At 51.5% G+C, this 18943-nt stretch overlaps 4 protein-coding genes across 4 annotated transcripts; all 4 read left to right on the forward strand.

Moving 5' to 3' along the window:
- Positions 1–578: 578 nt before the first annotated feature.
- On the forward strand, positions 579–4092 carry LOC112890556 (putative FBD-associated F-box protein At3g50710). Its single transcript, XM_025957429.1, has 4 exons — positions 579–658; positions 2228–3202; positions 3356–3490; positions 3626–4092. The coding sequence occupies exons 1-2, from the start codon at positions 579–581 to the stop codon at positions 3141–3143; spliced, it is 996 nt and encodes a 331-aa protein (XP_025813214.1). The 3' UTR covers positions 3144–3202; positions 3356–3490; positions 3626–4092.
- Positions 4093–5807: 1715 nt separating this feature from the next.
- On the forward strand, positions 5808–7237 carry LOC112890926 (GDSL esterase/lipase At1g74460). The gene is made up of 2 exons (XM_025957812.1): positions 5808–6179; positions 6273–7237. Exons 1-2 carry the CDS (start codon positions 5814–5816, stop codon positions 6969–6971), a joined length of 1065 nt encoding a protein of 354 aa, XP_025813597.1. The 5' UTR covers positions 5808–5813; the 3' UTR covers positions 6972–7237.
- Positions 7238–7997: 760 nt separating this feature from the next.
- On the forward strand, positions 7998–12407 carry LOC112890925 (soluble starch synthase 2-3, chloroplastic/amyloplastic-like). Its single transcript, XM_025957811.1, has 8 exons — positions 7998–8570; positions 8664–9240; positions 9331–9395; positions 9876–9953; positions 10056–10166; positions 10275–10319; positions 10650–10823; positions 11039–12407. The coding sequence occupies exons 1-8, from the start codon at positions 8295–8297 to the stop codon at positions 11993–11995; spliced, it is 2283 nt and encodes a 760-aa protein (XP_025813596.1). The 5' UTR covers positions 7998–8294; the 3' UTR covers positions 11996–12407.
- A 1312-nt stretch (positions 12408–13719) lies between these two features.
- LOC112890252 (probable glucomannan 4-beta-mannosyltransferase 3) lies at positions 13720–17249 on the forward strand. The gene is made up of 8 exons (XM_025957159.1): positions 13720–14369; positions 14697–14949; positions 15259–15369; positions 15446–15582; positions 15825–15938; positions 16467–16666; positions 16743–16937; positions 17035–17249. Exons 1-8 carry the CDS (start codon positions 13782–13784, stop codon positions 17195–17197), a joined length of 1761 nt encoding a protein of 586 aa, XP_025812944.1. The 5' UTR covers positions 13720–13781; the 3' UTR covers positions 17198–17249.
- The last annotated feature ends 1694 nt before the right edge of the window (positions 17250–18943 follow it).

Below are 18943 nucleotides of genomic sequence, written 5' to 3' on the forward strand. Positions count from 1 at the left end.
GGAAATAAGCACGGCCCACAGGCGGCAGCCCATCCGACGAAGTTGAAATGAGGCCCGTAGTTTGGGCCGAAGGAAATAAGCACGGCCCACAGGCCACAGGCGAGCAGCCCAGCAGTTTGCGCTGCACAGCAACCGAACCGTCTCTCTCGAAAGAAACCTGTGAGACCAGCCGACATCGAAACAAGGCAAAATTTGCCCGTGAACACTATAAAAAGTTGGCTTTTGCTGTGTCTTTGCCGGTACACTCCATAAATCTATGATAATTTGCTATATTCGATTTTAATAGCAAGCCCCTGGAACTGACGAAACTATCCACCCTCACCGGTTCAGTCCAATCGGACGAGCGAGCTGACTCCTCGTCTCCAACGAAAAACGCAAAATTTGGATCGGCGGCTCCCTCCCGGCGGCAAGCGCCCACGACGGCAGCGGCGGCGCTCGCTCACGGCATCGGCGGAGCCCTCGCTTGATGGACAGGTTGGACGACGGCAGCGGCGGCACTCGCTCACGGCATCCGTGGAACCCTCGCTTGACGGACAGATTAGACAGTGCAGGGCGCCTGGTGCGGCGCTGAAGACGGGATGGAGGGCGTCGATGGTGGCACCCATGCTGGAGGCGACGAGGAAGACAAGTTGTTGGACGACAGCTGCACGGCCGTGATGTGCTCCTGCCGGCCGGTTCATGGCGCAAGTCGGCGCCTCCTAGCTTGAGCCTTGAGGACCTGCGGTTACCCTCAGAATCTGATGAGAAAACGACGGAATCGAACTTCCAGTCGCCAAATCGTCATCGTGGTGGCCGGTGCTCCGCCGCTATAGTTGCGTTGGTCGGGTGGATGCTTTGCCACCTTGATGTGTTGGTTGAGTGGATGCTTTGCCGTCTCGTTTGTGTTGTTCGGATGGATGCTTTGCCACCATCATCATCGCTGCTTAGAGATCTCGTGCACCTTTGATGATATTGTGCTCACTTGAATGGTTGTGTCTAGGTTTGTTCGTCTGAGTGTGTTTTATCCTCCATTAGTTCTCGCTGCTCGTGCTGGAGTTGGGGTTGCCCACCACTAGTTTGACGGTGCTTAGCTTCTGCCTATTAAATGCTGTATTAAGGATTGTATTGGTTGTACTGCTTTCATCTCAGGGCATGTTTGGTTTGGAGGAGTTTATTATAAACCCCACCAATAAACTCTTAATAAGTCTCTTTTTATCCAAACATAAGAGCTTATTAGTGAGACTTATACTCATAAGCCCTGTAAACTTATACTCCCTCCGTTCGGAAAATCGTGTCGTCAACAGTAGAGATCGATTTTCCATTTTTTCCTGTCGCCCCTAATACAGATCGCAGTCTACTTTCCAATTTTGCCCCTGCCCTGCCCCCATCTTCCTTCTCGGCCTCGGCGCCCCACCGCCCCTCGCGCCCTCCGGTGCCGAGCTCTCTCTGCCCCTGCGTCGCTCTTCTCCGCCGAGGTCACACCTGGAGCTTTGTCCGCCACCACCGCAGCGCTGCCCCGTGTGGCCCGCTGCCGTCCGCCCGTACTGCTGCTGCGACGCCGTCTGCCCCTGTCTTGCCGCTTGCCGTGAGACCACGCAGCGCCTCCATCATTCAGCACCAGGAGCAGCCGGCCATGGCGCCGCTCACTTCCTCCTCCACCAGGAGATGCATGGGCGTCCGCAACACCCGTCCCCCGCCTCCCACCGAATCTGCTCTGCTCTCTTTTCCTTTTTCGTTTCTTTCCTTCCCTTCACCGAATACTCAGATCGATCTTGGAGGAGAGCACTTTTGTTTCATCCTAGCCGTGAGCTTTTAGTAGGGATGGGCATGGATCAATCTATGGATGCCTCTAGTTCATCTAAAGTAGTGAATTGTTATCCAATCTATGGAGTAAAATTGAACTGAATAAGACACTAATCTGTACCTACTGTTTTTTCTTTGCATGTCCATCCAAGTACAGGTTTGTGGCTTGGATTTGTAGTTCTTGGACACTCACGGCTGTATCCATCGAGGTAATGAGAGTTTACTGCTCTGTTTGTATGTATGGTCTCTGGCCTTCGATGGTGCTTCTCTCCGAAATCGTTCTGACATTCATCTTTGCAGATTTCTGCTATTTCTGCTACTAATAGTTTGCTACGTATATCCCTCCAAGAGATGCTTATGAAACTTATTTTCTGTGAACTTTCCTTCGTGCGAGAAGTTTATAGGTTTATAATAAATCCCTCCAAACTAAACATGCGTTGGTGAGGCGCGTTCAAAAAAAACTGTTGTATATCGTCTATCATTGCCCAACGGAACCGCCGAATCGCCGATCATGGAAGAGGGAGATAGAATCGGAGGAGACCCTTCCGCCGCCGTCGCAGACAGACGCGCCCCATGGCGGATCTACAAGAAGCGAGCCGGCCGAAGGATCACACGGCCGAGAACCACCGCCCGGCGTGGAGGGACGTGGGCGGGAGGAAGACGACGGCGTCGACCGCATCAGCCACCTCCACGCCGATATCCTCGGCGACATCATCTCCCTCCTCCCCACCAAGGACGCCGCCCGCACCCAGACCCTCTCCTCCCGGTGGCGCTCCGCCCCGCTCAACCTCGACCACCACGACCTCCAGTGGCCCCGCTACGACGAGCAGGAGCTGGTCACCCTTACCTCCCACATTCTCGCCTCCCACCCGGGGCCCGCCCGCCGCCTCTCCGTCGGCGTTGCCCACCTCCACCCCCGGCCCGCCGTGGTAGACGCCTGGCTCCGTTCCCCGGCGGTCGACGGCCTCCAGGAGCTCGAGTTCGACATCGGGGGACTCTACGAGCTCCCGGCGAATCTCCCGCTGCCGGCCTCCACCTTCCGGTTCTCGGCCACCCTCCGCGTCGCCACCATCGCGAAGTACCGCGTCCCGGACGACGGCGCGCTCTGCTTCCCCCGGCTCCGGCAGCTTGGCCTTGAGGACGTCGTGATCTCGGAGGGCTCGCTGCACAGGATCATCTCAGGCTGCCCCGTCCTCGAGTCCCTGCTGCTCACCGGCAGGTCTCGCTTCCGCTGCATACGCATCAACTCCCCTAGCCTTGTGAGCCTCGGCTTGCGCGTTCACACCGGGGAACTCATCATCGAACACGCACCTTTGCTTGAGAGGTTGCTCCAGCTTGAGTACCCAAACTGGAGACCGTAGACTGCCTTTGTGATCTTGATTTCTACGCCAAATTGAAATCTGAGGCCGCAGAACTTCAGGTAGCCGTAGGCCGTAGCATTACATTCTCGATCTCTTCGCCTTCGCGAGGTGTCTTGTACTCTTATCCCTGAACTTCCTCGTGCAGAGAGAATTCATTATTAGTATTTGCATTTTTAGAGATGCCCTAATGTCGTGTTTGGTGTTTGGTGAAGGAATTGAGCGCCGTTAGCTTCGTTACAGTGGTGGGCGGCGTCAAGATTCTGGCTATCAATATTCCTTCTCTAAGCATTGATATGTTCATCGACTTGATGAGATGCTTTCCTCGCTTGGAGAAGCTGTACATCCAGGTAACAATGCTCTATTGTAGTTGATGGTTTAGCTTCGACTCATGCTTCATCAACTTACAATTCTGTCAATCCTTCATCTATAAGTTTTTTTCCTATCTATTTTATTTTTTTATGAGACTATCTATTTTATATCAGACGCGAAATGTGTCGGGGCACAATAGTTTGTGGCACGATGATGTTATCAAAAGCCTTGACATCCGTCTGAAGACAGTTGCGTTGAGAAAGTATCAAGGCACAACATCACAACTTAACCTTGCAACATTCTTTGTGTTGCGTGCCGAAATGCTGGAGTTGATGATAATTGAGGGTCGCCACTGTGGCACTAAGAAGTCTATTAGAGAGCAGCGTAGGTTGCTTCCGTTGGAGAAGAGAGCTTCAAGAGGTGCTCAGTTTGATTTTACAAGTAGTAGATGCGACCACTTTATTCCTCGTATCAGTCATCTTCGTGATTTGTCTAAAACTGATCTCTTCAAATGTGATTCAGATTGTGCCCCTTGAGTAAGTTGTTCTTACCAATCTTATCTCGTGTCAAGTCTAAACCAGGTTATTTCTCTTGTTTAATTAATGAAGTAATAATAATGAGGCTGGCCTATGACCTGAAATTCAAGAATGAGTTTTGTTTAATACCGCTGTTTTACACACATGATAACAGGAGATGGTAATAATTTGATGAAGTAATAATTTGATGAATCATGAAATTTCCTGGTGATCCTGAAAACGGTACTGCTATTCTGAATTACATCTCAAATCAAACCTGCCATCTCCTTGCATGATTGATTTTTATAAAATTAATTGATGCCTCGTGCATGTGTGTGTCACTTGACTTACAGCTATGCCTATATCTCGTCTTTTTGTTGTTTGGATTTGATTACAGCTCTTGTTTTGTTTTGGAATGAGGTTATGCTTAACCTGAAAGTCTGAAACTCTAGAGTTGTGTTTGTTGCTAATGTTTTTGGGGCTTGCTATTTAACGGTACAGTACGACTTGGTAGAGGCGGCGTGGTTACATAATAAAAAAAAGACATTATACTTCTTTTAGTTATAAAATATTAAGTCACTAGAAACATTGATTCAATAAATTTGTAAAATTAAATTGAAACAACAATTCTAATAAAAGTTATTGAATTAGCATCTCTTTAGAAAATTGTTTGTTGAATTAATATTTCTTATAAAAATTATTTATTTAACAGTCCCCATATAGAAAAGTTGAATCCCTAAAATTGTCGAGTCAACAAATTGTAAAAAACCTTGAGTCAATACTTTTTTTTGTAAACTGCTAAATCAACACATGGATAAGTAAAGAAGATGCTGAGCAACAAAAAGTAGATATGAGAAAAAACCTTTTAAAAATGAAAAATATGGTACTTGCCAAAAAGGAAAAAAGTAAGATGAAAAAGGTCAAAATTAGAAATTGACCCGTACTTTAGCTAAGTAAATGTTGAACCACCAAATAGCAAAGATTTCAGATTCCCTGGTGGTATTACAAAGAAAATGATTAGTTTTTAACAAGAAAAATGGCTCGCTAGAGGAAGCCGCTTGACATGGAATTTTACTTGTGCTACCTAATGCCAATGACTGGTTATTAATATAAGAAACTGCATCTTGGCATGGACGGGGAAATTCAGATTTTTCTCAATCAATTGTTCAAGTTTTAACTGTCAAATTAAATGTTTTAGTAAGCAACAAAACACTCTTTTCAGTCCATTTCTAGCACTTTGAAAGAGCAGCCACTCCCTCCAGTTTTCAAATAAATTCATTTTAGAAAGTGGCACGGTCACCAAAACATTATTTTACTTATTTGACCATGAGTTTAGTATTAAACACATCCAAAAATACAACAAATGTGTAATAATTTAAAACTAACTATTTAAGACAAATTTAGCAATACCATCTTCAAAAGCTTATTTGAAATATTCAAGGAGATACTGATGGTCAAAACTCAAAACTAAGATGTGTTGAACATTAATCTGAAGACTGATGAGGAAGTACTGCAAAAGAGAAGCACAGCGACCACCGGAGCAAATGATCTCATGTTTGGCCAACTCCCCTACTTGCCACCAAAAGCTCCTTCCCACGCTTCGCAGGTAGGTAGGTGCATCAAACCACATCCAACTCTGAGCTCGCCGCTGCAAAGCCCAAGAACTGATCACCATCCCGAACCCCCAAACCTGTCCATGCATGCAAATCGAGTCAAACCCCGGTAAACTACTAGTAGCGTCGGCCGGCAGATCACCTCACCGTTAAAAGAGGCAATCCCTGCAGGTCGGTCGCCGCCCCCGACCTCGAGACAGAAACTTTGCAAGACCGACCGGCCGATGGCGGCAATGGCTCGCGAGAGGAAGCCGCTTGCCGTGGCCCTGGCCGTGGCGCTGCTCCTGGGTCTGTGCCGCGGCGACGTGGTGCAGTTCATCTTCGGCGACTCGCTGTCCGACGTGGGTAACAACAACTACCTGACCAAGAGCCTGGCCCGCGCCGCGACGCCGTGGTACGGCATCGACTTCGGGCGCGGCATGCCCAACGGCAGGTTCTGCAACGGCCGCACCGTCGCCGACATCGTGGGCGACAAGATGGGCCTGCCGCGCGCCCCGGCGTTCCTGGACCCGTCGCTGGACGCGGACACCATCTTCAAGAACGGCGTCAACTACGCCTCCGGCGGCGGCGGCATCCTAAACGAGACGTCGTCCCTTTTTGTAAGCTAGCCATTCTTTTTTCCTTTTCTTTTTTTTTTGAAGAAAACTTGTTGCAACGGTGTTGCTCAACTCAATCGATCGAACGGCGTGCAGATCCAGAGGTTCTCTCTGTACAAGCAGATCGAGCTGTTCCAGGGCACGCAGGCGTTCATGCGGGAGAAGATCGGCGCGGCGGCGGCGGACAAGTTCTTCGGCGAGGGCTACTACGTGGTGGCGATGGGCGCCAACGACTTCATCAACAACTACCTCCTCCCCGTCTACTCCGACTCGTGGACCTACAACGGCGACACCTTCGTCCGGTACATGGTGGACACCCTGGAGGCCCAGCTGCGGCTCCTCCACGCGCTGGGCGCCCGGCGGCTGACCTTCTTCGGCCTCGGCCCCATGGGCTGCATCCCGCTGCAGCGCTACCTGACCTCCTCCGGCGGCTGCCAGGAGTCGACCAACAAGCTGGCGCGGAGCTTCAACGCGCAGGCGGGCGCGCTGCTGGCGCGGCTGTCGTCGTCGCTGCCGAACGCGACGTTCCGGTTCGGCGACGCGTACGACTACTTCCAGGACATCATCGACCGGCCGTACATGCACGGCTTCAACGACTCGCGGGCGCCGTGCTGCACGCTGGGGCGGATCCGACCCACGCTCACCTGCACGCCGCTGTCGACGCTGTGCAAGGACCGGAGCAAGTACGTGTTCTGGGACGAGTACCACCCCACGGACAGGGCCAACGAGCTCATCGCGCTCGAGACGCTCAGGAAGCTCAACATCACCGTCGTCAACAACGCCACGTCCAGCTAGCGATCGGGCGGGTGGACGACGACGGCGACGAGGAGGCGGCCATTGGATTCTGTGCGTGTGTTTTGTCTGTAACTGAAGTCATTGCAAGGAACAGATTACACATATGTGTATGAATGTAATCATACAGTAAACGATTCTGTATGCTTTCTCTCTGCTGGTCAATTATTTAAGATTGTCCAGGTCATATAAATGAACCTAGGTTCATGCGAAGCTTGGAAGGAAGCTCCGAAGCTTTTGGTGGGCAGGTAGAGGAGTTGGCCTAACAATGCATGGGATCATCTATTCATTTGCGCAGGTAAAGGAGTTGGCCAAACAATTCGACGATCAGGATTGTTCAGATTTCTAGTCATGTATTTTCTCCAAAGAAAAAGATGTCTACCTTAGGTTTTCAATACGAGGAAAGAGACAACTACCATGATCATTCAAACTAGTACAACCAGTAACTCGGCATTCCTAGAACAAAAGGAAGCAAAAAAGGAAAACGTCTCCAAAAATGCGCTCCCGCCTGCGGAGACAAGCGCTACCGTGCCCGCCGTGTCCGGCACCCCACCCGAGCGACAGTGCGTTCGCGCTGGAGAATGCGGACGGGCACTCGTGGCGCACCGCTCACACCGTAGGGACAGGGTGTGTAAGGTTTCCTTTCAAGTCTCAGCAGAGTGGCCGAGCCCGCTTCGACCTCCATTCTCATCTCACGTTTATCCTGCCCGCGCCAGCCTCGCTTCCGAGACACGGCCCAACGGCCAGCACGCCACTCCACTGCTCTCTCGTCAGGTGGAGCCCACCGCAAGCAAACTTTACCAGGTTCCAGAAGGATCAGAGGAACCCCCCTGCCCGGAGCACGCCGTTTTTTCCGCTCATCGTATCCGTATACGCCCCCGGGAGCCGCGCCACCCGTGCGGCCGACCGGTGGGACCACAGGGAACCCGGGCCCGTGTGTCATCGGCGGACCACCGCCATTCGCTGCGCTTGCCGAAACGCACCGGGGGAGGGAACGGCTCGGTCGGGGTCGTGCGCCGGCCGCCTGCCTCTTCCCCGCCCACGCGCGCGCCGCAGCCGCAAAAGCGCGAGCAAACGACGCGAGGCCGTTCGCGCGCCCGCCGCCAGCCTCGTGCGGCCCGGTGGGCGTCGCCCCGAGCTGGCGCTCGCCGTGATCCCCTTTGGCCCTACTCGCCAGACACCCGAACAAAAGTCGCGGCCGCGCGCCGTACACTCCACCCTGACCCTCCCTCACTCCCTCAGTCCTCCCACTCGGCCACTCCACCCCCGCTGCCTGCGCCCGCCGCGTGCGCCGACCGACGACGATCGATCCCGCCGCGCGGTGCCATGTCGTCGGCGGCCGCCTCGTCCGCCTTCATACTCGCGCTCTCCTCCGGCACCCCCGGGGGACGCAGGCGCGGCGCCCCGCCGTTCCGCAGCGGCGCGAGTCTGAACTTCCCGCTCTGGGCGCCGCCGCCGCCGCCACCGCGCGCGCCGCGGGACGACGCGACGGTGGCGCGCGCGGAGGCCGGGCCGGGGGGCAGGGACGCGGCGCCGCCGGAGCGGAGGGCCGGCGCCGGCGCCGACGCCACCAGCAGGCAGCCCAACGCGCGGCGCAAGGCGGTTAGTTTGGTCCACGCCGGCCCTCCGTACCCCCCCCCCCCTCGATGTAGGATCGCTGCTTGTTCTCTGACACCCACGTGTGTCCGCGCGCAGGTCTCCAGACGGAGGGATCCTGTTCAGCCGGTCGGCCGTTACGGCTCCGGGCCGGGGAACGCGGGGGCCAGCCAGAACGGCGCGCTGGCGGGGGGTGAGATCAAGTCCATCGTCGCCGCGCCGCCGGCGAGCATAGTGAAGTTCGCAGGCCCGGGCTACACCGTGATCCTTCCAACCCAGGACGTAGCGCCGAGGGCTGTCGTCCCGGCCCCGGAGCCGCCATTGCCACCGTCTGAGGAAAACTTTGTGTCGCGACCAGCTTCCATTCCCAAGCCCGGCACCGACGGCAATGCCGGATTTGGAGAGGTTGACGTTGAAAGAGTTCCAAATCCAATTCCACCTCCTCCGCCTGCACCTGAGCCTGAGCCTGCGGTGCAAGAACAAGAGGCTGCTTGGGATTTCAAGAAATATATCGGTTTCGACGAGCCTGATGAAACGAAGGATGAGGCCGGGGTTGATGCAGATGTTGCTGGTTCTTTTGAAGATTACGAGAACGATGATCCTGGTCCTTTGGCTGGGGAGAATGTCATGAACGTGATCGTGGTGGCTGCTGAATGTTCTCCCTGGTGCAAAACAGGCAAGAACATTACTTTGAGGTTTCTTCTGGAGCTGATGTTCATTCCAGGCTGCCTGGATTACTGATGTGAGCAACTATTGAGTATTATAGGTGGCCTTGGAGATGTTGCGGGAGCTCTGCCGAAGGCTTTGGCGAGAAGAGGACATCGTGTTATGGTATAGTACTCTCAGGCTTCTGTTTTTCATTTGGTTGCTTTTAATTTCATTTCTGTTGGCATCTTCAATATTTCATCATTTGGTAAATCTATGCTCTGATAACTTGAGATGCACATAGTTAGTTGTGATGAAATGGAAGGTAAGTTGATTGCACATGACCAACATGATCTGAAAGAGCTTTCCTGGTTCTTTTGTTACAGACATCTGAAACCTTGATGATCAGATGATACATAGGAACTAGTACAAGGTAGTGTTTTATTTTAAAAAAATTTGTGTCGTGCGAATGATCACCATATCGGAAACTGTTGCTTAAGATAGCAATACAAAAGTGATCATCTTACTGTAAATGAATACATTGTACTATGTAACTAAGATAGTGATACAAATTTCACAATCACATACTGTGATACTTTAAATCAGGTACTCTCAGACTTAGACGACTTACCTAACATTTTGGGTCAATGCTTGTTTCAATCTAAGGTTGTGGTACCAAGGTATGGGGACTATGCGGAAGCCTTTGACATGGGAATCACGAAATACTACAAAGCTGCAGGACAGGTGCGCGTAAACCTCCCGATCAAGTGGGAGCCTGATATAGAAAATGCCAAGGCCCAATATCGCAATATATTCAATTTAATTGGCATTTGATTTGGCTTGCAGGACTTGGAAGTGAAATATTTCCATGCATTTATTGATGGAGTCGATTTTGTGTTCATTGATGCACCTCTCTTCCGGCACCGTCAAGGTGACATATATGGGGGAAATAGACAGGTGAAGCTCCTTTCCCTTGTTTTTTCACAATTCACTTTCACTGCACTGGTTATCTAAGATCTAGCTAAAGTGCTTTCAATTGAAATTCGATTTCCCATTTTAATTCAGGAAATTATGAAGCGCATGATTTTGTTCTGCAAGGTTGCTGTTGAGGTACCCCCGTGAACTCTTCTGTCAACCATATTGAAAAATTCTGAATTTTACGCTTATCAATAGTTTGTCATATGCAAATCCAAATCCAGCCAAATGTCAAATTATTGTAATGCTAGGCGCTCTTCTTTTGCACCAATGAATGCTATTTTATTATCTTGATTCTCCCTATTGCTCGTGATAATTCTATCATCTTCATTTCAATGGCACGTTCCTCTATATGCTGTACCTGAATACTGCTGTATTATTTTTTTTGAACGAACGGAATACTGCTGTATTATATATGTGACTAAGAACACTGGACTATGTTTTCTGTTCCTCCACATTCTTCAGGTTCCTTGGCACGTTCCATGTGGCGGTGTGTGCTATGGTGATGGCAATTTGGTGTTCATTGCTAACGATTGGCACACTGCACTCCTGCCTGTTTATCTGAAAGCATATTACAGAGACAATGGCAGAATGCAGTACACTCGTTCCGTTCTTGTCATACATAACATCGCTCACCAGGTCTTTTCCTCCTCATAATCATGATTCTTTTGTACCACTGCTGCCTTTTTCCTTCAGATTTTAAAATGGTTCAATTATGATCATGGCGCATTTGGAAGGTTACTGAACGATGGCCCATTGTTTCAGATATTCAGTCGATTATTGGTTTTGGTCGGTTCTCAACTAGACTTCACTTTCTGGAATCTGGACCTTAATGATTTCCCTCTTGCTTGCAGGGTCGCGGCCCTGTAGCTGAGTACCCGTACATGGACCTGCCTGAACACTACCTCCAGCACTTCGAGCTGTACGACCCCGTCGGCGGCGAGCACGCCAACATCTTCGCCGCGGGCCTGAAGATGGCGGACCAGGTGGTCACCGTCAGCCGCGGCTACCTGTGGGAGCTGAAGACGGTGGAAGGCGGGTGGGGCCTCCACGACATCATCCGGTCCAACGACTGGAAGATCAACGGCATCGTGAACGGCATCGACCACCAGGAGTGGAACCCCGAGGTGGACGTGCACCTCCGGTCGGACGGCTACACCAACTACAGCCTCCGGACGCTGGACGCCGGCAAGCGGCAGTGCAAGGCGGCACTGCAGCGGGAGCTCGGCCTCGAGGTGCGCGACGACGTGCCGCTGCTCGGGTTCATCGGGCGGCTGGACGGGCAGAAGGGCGTGGACATCATCGGTGACGCGATGCCGTGGCTGGCTGGGCAGGACGTGCAGCTGGTGATGCTGGGCGCCGGGCGCGCGGACCTGGAGCGGATGCTCCAGAACCTGGAGCGGACGCACCATGACAAGGTGCGCGGATGGGTGGGGTTCTCGGTGCCCATGGCGCACCGCATCACGGCGGGCGCCGACGTGCTGCTGATGCCGTCCCGGTTCGAGCCGTGCGGGCTGAACCAGCTGTACGCGATGGCGTACGGCACCGTCCCCGTGGTGCACGCCGTGGGCGGGCTGAGGGACACGGTGGCGCCGTTCGACCCGTTCGGCGACGCCGGGCTCGGGTGGACGTTCGACCGCGCCGAGCCCAACAAGCTGATCGAGGCGCTCGGGCATTGCCTCGACACGTACCGGAAGTACAAGGAGAGCTGGAGGGCCATCCAGGCGCGCGGCATGTCGCAGGACCTCAGCTGGGACCACGCCGCCGAGCTCTACGAGAAGGTCCTCGTCAAGGCCAAGTACCAGTGGTGAAGGGAACCCGGCTGGCCTCCGCCGCGTCCGTCTGCCGCGCAAGACTTCTGCTCGTGTTGTTTCGATTTGATTTTCTCCGGCTTGATCCATTGTACATTCCGCATTCGAGACGGTCTCGGTGAAGAGCTTCGTATGCAAATGCATCGCCGCGGTGGTGTGGCCATACAGGGGGGAAGATAGAGATAGCATGCATGGTAGTAGCCTGAGCTGTGTCTTTCGACTGGGCTCATACTTCGTAGCGCAGTAGTGGAGGTTGTATGGAGGTATGTTTGTTCTACAGATCTGGGATGCATGCCAGCAAATCAATAAGTGTAGGCGTGTAGCTGCTCTGTCATACAAGGTTACTTCTTAAAAGTGACGCCTTGCTGTTGTCATATGTGATGGGGAGTGATGGATTAGAATGGGATATGTGGTGCGGCATTATCGACTATTACTCCATTAGGCGGTGAAAGTATAGTTTACATTAAGTTGAACTTCTCTAACTTTGACCAATTTTATAAGCAAAAGCATCAACATCTGTAGCATCAAATTAGTTTAGTTAATTCCAATATAAAATAAGTTCTGATACTGCATTTTTTTTGGTGTTCCAGATATTATTATATTTTTCTATGAACTTAGTTAAACTTAGGAAAGGGGATAGGACAAACTAAAGGGAACTATAATTAGACAATCATTTTTTTTGCGGGTAGACAATCATTTAAAGATGACATTTTAAGACAACCAAGTCAGGCAGAGAACGTGTTGTTTTTCCTTGTCCAAAACGTTATTGTGGGACCGGAGGTAGTACATCTGAAATACCTGGTTTGAAAGGTCTCTTTGTCATGAAAGTTTGGCAAAACCAGTATTGGACAAAGGTATGTATGTCAAAATTATGCAAAGATCTCTTTGCTGTAATAGCGTGCATCGATGCACCTTTGTACATCTCGCAAACGAGGCTGTATCGTTTCAAGAGAATTCTCGTACCGTTTTAGCATCATAGCGGAAACCCCGCGAGTCCCGTCAACACGTACGTTCGTCGCCCCGTGCAGGTGCACGGCACGGCCGCACGGGTGCGTGCCGCATCCATCCGCGCGCGATCCAAACTACCCAAGTGGAGGTGCCATGTGTGCTGTCCGCAGTGGTCGCTTCGAGCTGCCTGTCCTGTAGCGGTGCACGAGTAACACGACGAAAGGGCATCCAAAACCGGCCGGCGCGTCCACTATTCGTTGCCGGCCGGCCGCGGTGGGCGCGGCCACGACGGCGACACATCGGCATTGGCGGGCGGCAGCCAAGCCAATCCGCAACAAGCGAACGAATCCTACATTCCTACTCCCTCTCCGCGTCCACCTCGCATTTGGCATTTCCCTTGGGCTGGTGATGGGCCAGTGAGCTACTGAGCTCTCTCGCTCGTTGCGAGAGTGACAGGTGGGCCGTAGGTAAAGGCTGGACGGACCCTCACCGAGCAGTACCGGTACGTGATGCCCAGTAGCCCACCGGAACGTGATGCTCGTAGCGGATGAGACAAGCTTGCGGTAGTGCGCACCAGTCGGCTTCGGACTACCTCCCTATCACTGACGCGTGGGGTCCAGTGTGCGCTGACCCACATGTCAGGGACTGAAGCTTCTGCGAAGCCAGCGGGTCAATCGGACAATCGGAGCGGCTGCCTCGTGAGCTCACTGCTCCGGCGGTCCACTGGCCTCATCACTGTGTTATAAGCCAGTGCAAAAGCGTCCCCCCCGCACCGACGAGACCCGCGAAAAAGCAACGTCCCGTCTCACCCCAAAAGCTGCGGGCAGCACGAGCGGGAATGCCCGGCGCAGCGGCGGTTGCCTCCTTGGCCGCGGCGGCAGCGGGGTGGCTCGACCTCGACGGGCCGACGGCGACGGCGACCCTGCGCCTGCGCCGGTTGTGGCCGTCGGCGTCGCCGTCGGGCGGCGGCCGCGTCGTCGCCGCCGGGCCGTCGTCCCCGCTGCTTGGCTGGTGGTGGTCGGCGGCGTCGTGGTCGGGCGTCGAGGCGCTGCGGGCCGCGTGGGACGCGGCGCGCGCGGCGGCCGTGGCGCCGGCGCTGGCCGCGGCGTCGTGGGCGTGCCTGGCCCTGTCGGCCATGCTTCTCGCCGACGCCGTGTTCCTCGCCGCCGCCAGCCTCCTCGCGCCGCTCAGGAGGTCCCGGGCGGCGGGCCCCATTGCCGGCCCTGGCCCCGCCCCCGGCGAGGACGACGGGGACGAGGAGGCGGGCGGCCGCGTCGCCGACTACCCCATGGTGCTCGTCCAAATCCCCATGTACAACGAGCGGGAGGTGTACAAGCTTTCCATCGGAGCAGCGTGCGGGCTGGCATGGCCGTCGGATAGGGTCATCGTCCAGATTCTCGACGATTCCACCGATCCAACGGTCAAGGTAAGTTTGAATCATCTCGCCCCTGTCCAGTAGCTGAACTGTACATGTCCTGACTCATTGAGTCCTGATGACTCTGTCAAGAGTGCAAGTGCATTAGACCTGCAGTGACAGCGATCCGTTCAGTTCACTCTAGCTAGCAACAGAGACGTCCACATGGTGGCTACTTGAACTAGTTACCAGTTTTGAGTGCGAACAATCACTGCATGTATACATTAGGTCGAGCCATTTCCAGTCCTGGCCATTTCAATGAACTGCTAGGCACTAGCATCACTGAATTTTGCCGGTGCCTCCTCAAAGATTGTGACAGATGCAGTGTGCTCTCAACAGGATCTGGTGGAGCTTGAATGCAAGTTCTGGGCTAGCAAAGGCAGAAACGTGAAATATGAGGTGAGGAACAATCGGAAAGGGTACAAGGCTGGTGCTCTGAAACAGGGGATGCTGTATGACTATGTCCAGCAGTGTGACTTTGTCGCCGTGTTTGACGCGGATTTCCAACCGGAACCTGACTTCCTCATGAGGACCGTCCCGTATCTCGTGCATGATCCTCGAGTTGCGCTTGTTCAGGCACGATGGGAGTTTGGTAAGCATGAAAACCACAGACTCTGCCACAATATGTACTCCTGTAAACTGGTTTAGAAAAAGTAGCTACAAGAACGTTGTCTTGTTTTATCAATCAACATAACTACAAAATGACCGGTAACTTACACCGTCACTGAAAACGTAGTTGGCAGACACTCACACCTCTAGCTACGGTACGAAAAGGAAAACATGCTGACCAAAACAGAAATTGTGTCCCTTTTATGTGCTGGACTAGGCTGTATCTGTCTGATGCATCTCTTGTTCCAATTGACAGGAACTTGCTGACTGGCATTTCGGGACGGTTTTGCAGTTAATCCCAATGAATTCCTGATGACAAGGATACAAAAGATGACACTAGATTATCACTTCGAAGTAGAGCAGGAAGCAGGTTCATCCACGTTTGCCTTCTTTGGTTTCAACGGTATAACAGGAAAATCTCTCAGTCATAATTCAATCGTTCGTAATTCTGTAACTAGGATTAACATATTAAACTTCAGGAACTGCTGGTGTCTGGAGAATTTCTTCCATCGAGGAAGCCGGGGGCTGGGAGGATCGAACCACAGTGGAAGACATGGATTTAGCAGTCAGAGTAGGCCTCAAAGGATGGAAATTCATCTACGTCGGAGATGTTAAGGTAAGTTATAGTACTAATGTGGTTATTGGATTTAGTTCTCTAGTTAAATTAAACCTTTTCGTCCACAAGTCTACTTTAAAATACGCCTTAAAGTATACAGTACAAGAAAAGAAATTACAGTCAGAAGGCAACATGATAAAATGCTGAATGTGATTAACACAGTATATTTAAGAAATGCCGGACCTGCAATTATATTTTTACATGTGATGTGACTTGCGAGGAACTTACTGTTGCAATCATAGGTCAAAAGTGAACTACCAAGCAATCTGAAGGCATATCGCCGTCAGCAGCATCGGTGGACGTGTGGGGCAGCAAATTTATTCCGGAAGACGGGAGGAGAGATAATTCTGACTAAGGTAAATTAGCTTAGGCGCCGTTTGGATCCTCTCATTTTGGAGAAATTGAAGTCTACTTAATAAACTAAACTATTTAGCTTAGAATTGATATCCCACTACTTTCCAACCACTTTCAAAGTTTAGGTATAAGCATATCCTAAATTCATAGGATGGGGATGGAAATTGATTCTATACAGCACCAAATTATGTTTCTATTTCGTAACTTATAGCACGCTCTTAGGTTCACTCCTCTATAGTAAAAATATAGCACATAACTACATAAGTATCTTCCTCATATGATCAACAATAGTACACAAATATATTTCGTATATAATCATATTGACTTAATAGATTTGTGTCTAAATTATGATTATTAGAATGGAATTCAATCCAAGGTTCCAAACGGGGCCTTATCAAGGTGATTTCTTGTCTGGTAAGCATAAGTTATAAAGTCCTCCAAAATAGCATGAGTATCAATTTTATACTCTGTTTGAGTGGGTGATATTTCATATTTATCTGATGACTGATGTCCTCTAAATCCTGGAGCAGGAGGTATCGTTTTGGAGGAAGCTTTATTTGATCTACAGCTTCTTTTTCATCAGGAAGGTTGTTGCCCATGTGGTACCATTCATGCTCTACTGTGTAGTAATCCCGTTGTCCGTCCTGATTCCAGAGGTCACAGTCCCTGTATGGGGGGTGGTTTATATCCCAACAGCAATAACACTTCTATATGCCATCAGAAATCCTAGGTTCGTATCGTCAAGATCTACTTATCTCACACCAGATAGGATTTTTGCTAGTGTTTCTAACAGCTACTTTGCTCAGTTCTCTCCACTTCATACCGTTCTGGATCCTCTTTGAGAATGTTATGTCTTTCCACCGGACAAAGGCGACATTCATCGGTTTGCTTGAGCTAGGGAGTGTAAACGAGTGGGTTGTCACAGAGAAGCTTGGTAATTCAAGCTGCACCAAGCCTGTGCCGCAGATACTTGAAAAGCCTCCCTGCAGATGCTGGGACAGGTAGCATGAGCGTTCTGTGTGTGGTTCCTGTGAAATTTCATCAAGTCTTAGTTTTAAACTGACTCTAATTTGTGCATTGTTTTCATGCTCCTTGCAGATGCACCGTATCAGAGATTTTGGTTGCCATCTTCCTTTTCTTTTGTGCGACCTACAACTTGGTTCATGGGGGCGATTTCTATTTCGTTTATATATATCTACAGGCTATAACATTTCTTATTGTTGGCACCGGTTTCTGTGGAACATCTAGTTCCAACTCATAGTGGTATATACAACAGTTAGGACTGATCCAAACAGAGGGAATTGTTCAAGTTAGATTGGGTGTGTTTGGCTGTTGGACTAGAGCTAGCCTGGCTAGCAAACTAAACCTGGCCAGCTCAAGCCTGGGTTCACAGATGCAACAGGTCATGTTTGGCTGCATGACTTAGCGTGGCCTGGACTGTGAGGGGCCGTGTTTGGTTGTCTGGCTACAGTGATACGATAACCTTGGACTAGACAGGCGGTGACGTTACCCCGCCACCGGATACACCTCGCCAATAACTAATTTCTTTTTCTGCAGCTCAAGCTTGCTAAGCTCGTCCAATCTGCATGCAATCCTCTTAAATCAACATAACAAAAAGAAATACCCCACTGTCATGATCTTACAGGGAGGGAGCTCTAACTACAGCAAAATGGGATCTTGTTATCCAATCTTCTAAACACGGAGGGCAAAAACATCGACCGTTCGATCAGGGTCGGCGCGGGCCTGTCGCCCGTTAAGCCGCGAACCCGAGCCTCCTCACGAACCCGCTCGTCCCCTCCGCCTCCGCCCGCTGCCTCTTCTCTGCCCCTGCCGCATCATGCCGCGCACGACGCTCCGCCGCGTGCCCCACTCCCTCCTCCGCGCCCTCGTCTCACCACGGCTGGGCACAAATCCCGAACCCCAGCCACTCGCCTCCTCAATGGCACCGTTACGCCTCCATTGCTTCCTCCTCCTTGGCCCCACCGCAGCCTTCTCCTCCTCCTCCTCCTCCTCCATCGCCGCCTCGGGATCCGTCATGGCCGGGCGGAGGCGGTCCCAGCGTCTCGTCTCGCGCGGGGCAGGAGTCGAACGGCGTCTCCCGGGCCGCTCCTCGTAGAACCGCAGCGCGTCTTTGGCGTTGCCACCGCTTAGCAAGGAGCGCAAGAATGATCCGGAGATCGACAGCCACGGTGTCGCGGCCACTGCATCGCGCCCGACGCAGATGTCGCGGCCAAACAGATCCATGGACGCCCTGGCAGCGAACGGACGCGGCACACCTCTAGCCTCTCCCGCCCAGGACCCGCTCGACGGATTGCCATACCCGCAGGTGAACCAGCTCTCTGATTCCTAAGTGTGAATGTGGTTTAGCAAATGCCAATACTGCAAGGCAAGGTCTTTGGCTTCTAAGAATCAATCCTGCAATAATATTGTAAGCTTTCCGTTTGATTCAATTTTAGGAGCATTTGTTTTGACCAACCGAAATTGATTTTAATAAGATACGAAAAACAGAGTTTGCATGTCACATCTTCAGTTGCATCCATAAATATACATGATATGCATGTTAGCTTGCATTAGTTTAGAAATGAAGAGCATTGTGGAGCTTACAATATTACCTCACTAATATTACTTCACTCAGCAAAAAGAGAATATTGCTCTGTGGATGATTCTAGGCGTTGTCAGCGGTTGGTGGATTTGTTCTTCCTCTCCTTTCTTCATCTATGAATTGCCGATGTTCTTTCAACGGATATGGTGCATCATGGTTTGTTCATGGTGCTGGCTCTTGCGGCTTTTCCAATATTTTGGAATCCCGTGCCGAGGTGGGAGATGAAGTTGTCCGGACTTCAACAATGAAGATGAAGATTGGAGCATCCATGGTTGTATGAGTAAAAAAAACTTTGTACAATGGTGGTTCCTGCAATTTGTTTGAGATACCATGTGCTCCATTTTAGTACATTCACAAGTTGGGGGTCTAATAATACTGTAGCAGTCGGCAATTGTTCCATAGGTA

This window comes from Panicum hallii, chromosome 4 (genome assembly GCF_002211085.1).
Source record: "Panicum hallii strain FIL2 chromosome 4, PHallii_v3.1, whole genome shotgun sequence".
In the NCBI taxonomy this organism is placed as follows: domain Eukaryota; kingdom Viridiplantae; phylum Streptophyta; class Magnoliopsida; order Poales; family Poaceae; genus Panicum; species Panicum hallii.

What these genes read in the sequence shown, in the direction of transcription:
- LOC112890925 (XM_025957811.1), top strand. Translation starts at nt 8,295, where the DNA reads ATGTCGTCGGCGGCCGCCTCGTCCGCCTTCATACTCGCGCTCTCCTCC. An exon ending in ACTACAAAGCTGCAGGACAG is followed by an intron (nt 9,954 to 10,055) that starts GTGCGCGTAAAC and finishes TTTGGCTTGCAG; the next exon opens with GACTTGGAAGTGAAATATTT. An exon ending in TACATAACATCGCTCACCAG is followed by an intron (nt 10,824 to 11,038) that starts GTCTTTTCCTCC and finishes TCTTGCTTGCAG; the next exon opens with GGTCGCGGCCCTGTAGCTGA.
- LOC112890556 (XM_025957429.1), top strand. Translation starts at nt 579, where the DNA reads ATGGAGGGCGTCGATGGTGGCACCCATGCTGGAGGCGACGAGGAAGAC. An exon ending in GACAGCTGCACGGCCGTGAT is followed by an intron (nt 659 to 2,227) that starts GTGCTCCTGCCG and finishes TGCGTTGGTGAG; the next exon opens with GCGCGTTCAAAAAAAACTGT.
- LOC112890252 (XM_025957159.1), top strand. Translation starts at nt 13,782, where the DNA reads ATGCCCGGCGCAGCGGCGGTTGCCTCCTTGGCCGCGGCGGCAGCGGGG. An exon ending in CCACCGATCCAACGGTCAAG is followed by an intron (nt 14,370 to 14,696) that starts GTAAGTTTGAAT and finishes TGCTCTCAACAG; the next exon opens with GATCTGGTGGAGCTTGAATG. An exon ending in TGCCTTCTTTGGTTTCAACG is followed by an intron (nt 15,370 to 15,445) that starts GTATAACAGGAA and finishes ATTAAACTTCAG; the next exon opens with GAACTGCTGGTGTCTGGAGA.
- LOC112890926 (XM_025957812.1), top strand. Translation starts at nt 5,814, where the DNA reads ATGGCTCGCGAGAGGAAGCCGCTTGCCGTGGCCCTGGCCGTGGCGCTG. An exon ending in ACGAGACGTCGTCCCTTTTT is followed by an intron (nt 6,180 to 6,272) that starts GTAAGCTAGCCA and finishes AACGGCGTGCAG; the next exon opens with ATCCAGAGGTTCTCTCTGTA.